Source organism: Myotis brandtii, unplaced genomic scaffold (genome assembly GCF_000412655.1).
Source record: "Myotis brandtii unplaced genomic scaffold, ASM41265v1 scaffold3522, whole genome shotgun sequence".
NCBI lineage: Eukaryota > Metazoa > Chordata > Mammalia > Chiroptera > Vespertilionidae > Myotis > Myotis brandtii.
In genome coordinates this window covers 99,496-105,699 of record NW_005363550.1, presented here as the reverse complement: position 1 = coordinate 105,699, position 6,204 = coordinate 99,496, and the positions used below count along the sequence as shown (strand labels likewise).

At 59.2% G+C, this 6,204-nt stretch overlaps 1 protein-coding gene across 2 annotated transcripts in view; it reads left to right on the top strand.

Annotated features, from left to right (window-relative positions):
- The first annotated feature begins 410 nt into the window (after nt 1-410).
- Nucleotides 411-6,204, top strand: part of LOC102250240 (Ig lambda chain V-I region BL2) — an 11,668-nt gene continuing 5,874 nt past the window's right edge. The window contains exons 1-2 of one of the 2 annotated variants that reach the window (XM_014544140.1): nt 411-501; nt 846-1,140. In XM_014544140.1, coding sequence (XP_014399626.1) covers nt 456-501; nt 846-1,140 — 341 coding nt within the window. In that variant the 5' untranslated portion in view covers nt 411-455. Of the gene's footprint in view, nt 502-845; nt 1,144-6,204 lie in introns of both variants that reach the window. The other variant, XM_014544139.1, reaches the window with a different exon arrangement.

Here is a 6,204-nt window from a genome sequence, read left to right as displayed (position 1 = left end):
TTGATGGTTCTCTCTCTCTGTGCCTCTCCCTTCCTCTCTCTGAAATCAATAAAAACAGATTTAAATAAAGAAAACTCCATGTGTTGTTGACAAAGGATCAATGTTATTCGGTCTCTGAGGCCCAGGCCCTGAGGTAAAGCAGGACCTCGCCCCTAAGCGCGTGATGTCACCTGTAGAATTCCTTCAGCCAATACAGGCACCCTCCCCCCACCTCCCATCTGAGCTCTGCTGTGGCAGATGTCACCCCAGACCATGGGACCGGCAGGGTGGGATCTGCAGGGGCTGCCCCTTCCTCCATGAGTCCCTGGGCTGAGCCCTTCTCAGAAGCCACCAGCTCCCAGCAGCCCCTGGGCCTGGCTGATTTGCATGCCCCGCAGCTGTGTCCAAGGGGATAAGAGAGGCCTGGGAGGAGCCCTGCAGCCTGGGCCTCAGGGAGCAGAGTCAGGGCGCCCACCATGGCCTGGACCCCTCTCCTCCTCGGCCTCCTGGCTCACTGCACAGGTGCTGCCCGGCTCACACCCTCCCAGCCCCAGGGCCTGCACCCGCCTGGCTGCCTCTGAGCTCAGGGGCGCTGCCTGTGGGGCAGGAGGCTCAAGCCCTGCTGCAGGCTCAGGGCTGGGGGCGGCACCCCCTGTGCTCATGGCTCTGAGGGCCTGAGGGCTCCCCTGCAGCACAAAGGGGGGCTCAGTGCTCAGAGGCTCCATCCCCGGGAGCCCCAGGCCACCTGGGCTGAGGGGGTGAGAGGGCGCCTGAGGCCTGGGAACCCCTGGAGCTCAGGCGGGCGGGGCTGGACGGGGGTGCCTGGGAAGGGGCTCTCACCCTCCTGCCTCCTCTTCCTCCTGCAGCCTCTGTGGCCTCCTATGAGCTGACGCAGCCGCCCTCGGTGTCGGTGAGCCCGGGACAGACGGCCAGGCTCACGTGTGGGGGAAACAGCATTGGAAGTAAAATTGTCCACTGGTACCAGCAGAAGCCCGGCCAGGCCCCCGTGCTGGTCATTTATAATGATAACAACCGGCCCTCAGGGATCCCTGACCGATTCTCAGGCACCAACTCGGGGAACACGGCCACCCTGACCATCAGCGGGGCCCAGGCCCAGGACGAGGCCGACTATTACTGTCAAGTGTGGGACAACAGTGCTAAAGCTCACAGTGACACAGGCGGATGGGGAAGTGGGACAGAAACCTGCCCGCCGGGCCTGGTGCCCACGCTCACCCACTGTCTGAGCAGCTGTAGGTCAGGCCCCAGGGTCAGGAGTCCTCCTGGGCGCCCCTCCCCAGGGCTGGGGGACTCAGCAGCTTCTCTGAGCCCTCGAGCCTCTGTCTCGGGCTGAGAAGTGTCAGGTGGGGTCGAGTCTGAGTTTGGAGACTGTTGTCAGCACTGGGGGCTCCAGAGGTGCCCCCACCCGCTCGCTGAGCCCCGGGATCGTCTCAGCGCCTCTCCAGCTTCTGCTCCTCCCTCTCTCCTCTCAGAAGCCGTGAGAAGTTCCAGGAGGTGGAAGGAGAGTGCCCAGTCATATTTAATGCGATATTTTTTGAAATTGAAATTAATACAATAGATATTCCATGAGCCCTGGCCGACTTGGCTCAGTGGATAGAGAGTCAGCCTGCGGACTGAAGGGTCCTGCATTCAGTTCCAGATCAGGGCATGTGCCCTCTCTGAAATCAATAAAAATATATTTTTAAATATATATTCCATGATGAATAAACATCCAAACGTGAAGGAAAATCAGGATCCTTCCTAAACCGGCACCACTCGCCTCACTTGCCTCTCCCAACACCCGTTCCCAGTTCTAGGGGTGAGGTGGGTGCCGGGGTCCTGCATCCCCATCCCTCCCCCCACCCCTCCAGGGGCGCCTCCCCTGCTCTCCTGCCTGCCTTCCCCTTGGAGCTCCAGCCCTTTCTGGGGCCTTGCCTCCCTCTACAGCTGGTCTCTGCTGCCCCCTCCTGGAATCTCTCCTTCCCGGCTGCACTTCGGGCAGCTGGACCTGGAGAGTTAGAGGTTCAAGCACTGACATTTCCCAAAGCCCCCAGTTCCAGGCTGGCCCCACCCCACGTCCAAAAAAGGTGCATCCTCCCAGGTCTCGCTGGCCCCAGAACATGGTCTTCACACCAGGTGGCTGTGTGTCTTCGGGAAGAAACTCGCCCTCTCTGTGCCTGTTTCTCATCAGCAGAAGCTGGAGGACCCCCACCAGGTGGGTGAGTCCCTGTTCTCTAGGGAACCAGCGGTATTCTCCCCCCATTTGCTGGAGGGGGCTGCACTCCCAGGTCTCCCGAGGAGCCAGCATCTTCTCTGTCGCCTCCTGGGGACCCCTCAGAGGGACTCAGAGATTTCAGAACCGTTGTCATATCCCTAGATGGATCCCGTGACACCCTCTGCCCCAGACCCTCTCCCCGACCCCCAAGGGAAAGACAATGACATTCTCAAGGTGAGATGAGAGGGACCAGTGGCTAGAGTTTGGGAATGGAGGGGAGCAGAGAGTTGGGGAGACCCGGGCTGGGGAGAGGAGCCCACCGCCTCAGGCAGGGTCTGTGGGGCCTGTGGGATGGAGGATGAGCAGGAGACTAGGGAGGGGGCGGGGAGCAGGCCTGGGTGGGACAGAGCTGCAGCGATACCCGCTGGGAAAGCCCAGGCCATCCCTCGAGGGTCCCCAGGGTCCAGCCAGACTCGGATTTCCGACCGCAGCCACCGCAGGAGGATGTGGTCTGTGGTGGTGTCTGCCCAGGGGTCATGGCAGGTGCTGGGGTGGGGGAGGGGGGCAGCTGGGGATGTTGCATTTAGGGACAGTTTCTTCTCCCCTCCCCCCAAGCTCCGGGGCTGTCCCCGGGTCAAGCACACCTTCTGGGCTCTGAGCAGTGGGTGATGGGAAGGGAACAATTCCAGTGGAACCCCTGGTCCCCAAGGTACCAGGAGCCCGAGGTCAGAGGCTGAAGTGAGCCAAGCACCAAAATGGGGAGAAGCTGCACTGGACCAGGGGCCCCCCAGGCACCCACACCCTGTCACTGTTCGGTGCCTTGACCATCTCCAAGGCCAGGGGAGCGGGTGTTGTGCGGTCCAGCCCTCAGCTCTGGACCTCATCCCCCAGACGCTGCCTGAGCTGTGTTCGGGAAGTGGGAAGATCCAGCCCGGGGTTCCTTGAAAGCTGCTCTGATGAGTTTGGTCAAACCGTTAAGTCCTGATCAGCATCAGCTTGACTTCTTCCTTCCTGCTCATTATTGCCCTTGTCAGGAGCAGGAGAAAGTCTGAGAGTTTTGACTCTACTTGCAGGCTGAGAAGCAAGCCTGCCATAGATTCCCGGGTGCTGGCAGGAGACACGAGGCTCCTGGGTCAGAGACAAAGGCCACTCTGTTGTTCATAGTTCATTACTCAAGTAGCCAGAGTATCAGCAGCATTAAGCATATCAGCTGGAATATCAGTGTCCTACATCAGTCCTCTGAGCACCCCCAAGATGCTGTAAAAAGGGCCAGGTGACAGCTGCACACCCAAGCTTGGGGACCCCAAATCTTTCATACCGGCCGGTAAGCACATGTTGCTCCAGAGGGACACACCCTCTCTACAAGCATCCTGGAAAAGATGGTCCAACACAAGGGCAATTGGTGCCTTTGCTCACGAGACGTGCAGATACGAAGGGACCTTCAGACAGTGGTCTCCCAGCAACCGTTGTCCACACCAAGAAACTGAAGTCCCAGGCAATGTGTTACTGCTTCCCATGGAAATATCTGGATTGATTTTCACCAAGGGAAGCAGGAGAGTTCATGAGTACCTGACTCAAAACATGGGCCAGGCAACTAGTAAAGGGACCTCCCAGGAAAGTAAAGGTTGGTGGGGGCTGGGGCCCCCTTTGGAGTTGCTGAAGCAGAAAACCAGGAGCCCTAGGGGCTGCAGCTCCGGAGTTGAGCAGACGTATGAAGGATCCTGTGGCTCAAAGGTAACTGGAAAGCAAGCGGGTGGGTGCTGGGTGTGACAGGCAGGAACCTACCACCCGAGTTCTCCCAGACACCAGCAGTGTGAGCCTGCGGAGACCCACAAAGCACACCCTGGAGCCGTGCGAGGGCCAGGCCTCTTGGCTGCGTGGCGCCCAGGAAGTAGGAAGCTGCTTGAACAGCAATGTCCTCATCTTCAAAAGGGGAGGTCACCTGAGCTCAGCAGGGAGCAGACCCCGTTGTCGGGGCTACACAAGCAGCGTCACTCTCATCGTCACATTATGTGTTATGTTCCTGGGCTTGCAAACAAGCCCCGACCCCAAGCACCTGGGCAGCCCATCCCGCCTGCACCCTGCCCAGCACAGCCCACACCTGGGCTCCCCAGAGAGCAGAGCACAAGCCTTCCGGGTGGTGAGGGCTGGAAGTGCAGGGACAAGGTCACTGCTAGGTTCCAGCTCACCCTGCACCCTGGAGCCGCCTTGGGTCCTGCATTCGCCTTCTTGGGCCTTCGTTTTCTCCCCCGTAGAACAGGGACACTTGGCTCAAGGACACACTAGGACAGTGATGGCGAAGCTATGAACTCATTTTTTTGGTTGATTTTTCTTTGTTAAATGGCATTTAAATATATAAAATAAATATCAAAAATATAAATCTTTGTTTTACTATGGTTGCAAATATCAAAAAAATTCTATATGTGACACGGCACCAGAGTTAAGTTAGGGTTTTTCAAAATGCTGGCACGCCGAGCTCAAAAGGTTCGCCATCACTGCAGAGCTGCTCTGAAGCCCAAAGTAAGAGGTGGACGGGGAACCGGCATTGGTTCAACGCCGGCTCTGTGCTGGCGCTTAGCAGATGCATGATCCCATTCACCCTCAGGCCCTCCTGCTGCAGAGGAGCTCTCCCCACTTCACAGACAAGGAAACTGAGGCCGGAGGTGACCTGGGTCTGGGTGGTTCCAACATCCCTGAGCTTGACGCTCCTCCTGGAGAGAGGGGGATGGATGACTCCCTGCCGGGCCCTGGCCTAGCCCAGGAGCTGACCAAACTTACCAGGCTTGACCACACCAGCCAAGGAAGGGCCGGGCTTGACTGGCAGGCGTGGAGTGTGCCGGGGCCCAGCCTGGGGGCCGGGTCAGAAGAGCAGCCCCAGGCCCACCGCAAGGAATTCAATTCCTCATCCACTGGGCGCTTGGCTGCCCTCCAGGCCCGAGGTAGATGCTCCGTAGCCCAGAGAGGCCCTTGGGGAAGCGGGGAAAGGGGGCAGGAGCAGGTGTGCCCACCCAGCACCCCAGGGGCGGGGCCAGCAGGGGTGACTGTGGGAGATGGTTGAGCTCTGATTCCAACCACAGCAGAGCAGTTGGCAGATGCCACTCTAAGAGGATCCCCGGGGTAACCACCCCGGAGAGGACCCGCACGGGGGCTGGCACCGGAGAAGGCCCAGGCAGAAGATGGGGCCATTCGGGCCAGGGCACACGGGGATGGCCACTGCCAGTGAGGACCAGGGGCACCTGCCAACAGCACCCATTTCACAAATGTGGAAACTGAGGCCCAGAGGTGACCTAGGTCTGGATGGTTTCAACATTCATGAGCTTGACGTTACTCCTGGAGTGAGGGGGATCGATCAAGCCCTGCAGGACCCTTGGGAGCTCACGCTGAGGATCAGGCCGGAGGTGCCCTTGACCCTGAAGGCAGATGAGGCCCAGGACCTGCCAAGTGGGCCATGAGGACTCCAGGGAGCAGAGCCCTGGCCCCAAGCAGTGCTGGCCCCTGAGGCTGCTGGGCCTGCCGTGGGCACCCATGGCTGCTGCCCCTGCCAGCAGTGCTTCGGAGCAGGGCCCAGGCCCCCAAGACCTGGTGGGAAGCAGCCCTCAGAGCCTGAAGGACAGGTAAGGAGCCCATGCGCCATGGGGGAAAGATGTGGACGAAGGGAGGGTTGGTGGAGAGTGGGGGCCTGGGCAGACGCTGGCTGTATATAAAGAGTTGGCATTTTGTCCATTGTGGATTTATTAGCGTTGATTTTTATGTTTAGTGTTTTGTTAAAATGTATTTATCTCGATGACTGAGGCTTTGGGCACCCCTTAAATTTCGCACCTAAGACTAGAGCCTCGTTCTCCTTGCCCCAGTCCTCTGGAAGGCAGGGGCAGGATGTACCCATCATTTTAGGGGCAGACCCTCCCACTCAGGGTCCCCGTAAGGCCCTGGTGTCATTTCCATCTTCCAGACAGGGATAGAGGCCCAGAGAGGGGGCCGCAGCCCCAGGACAGGAAGGAGTCCCAGGACTGGAC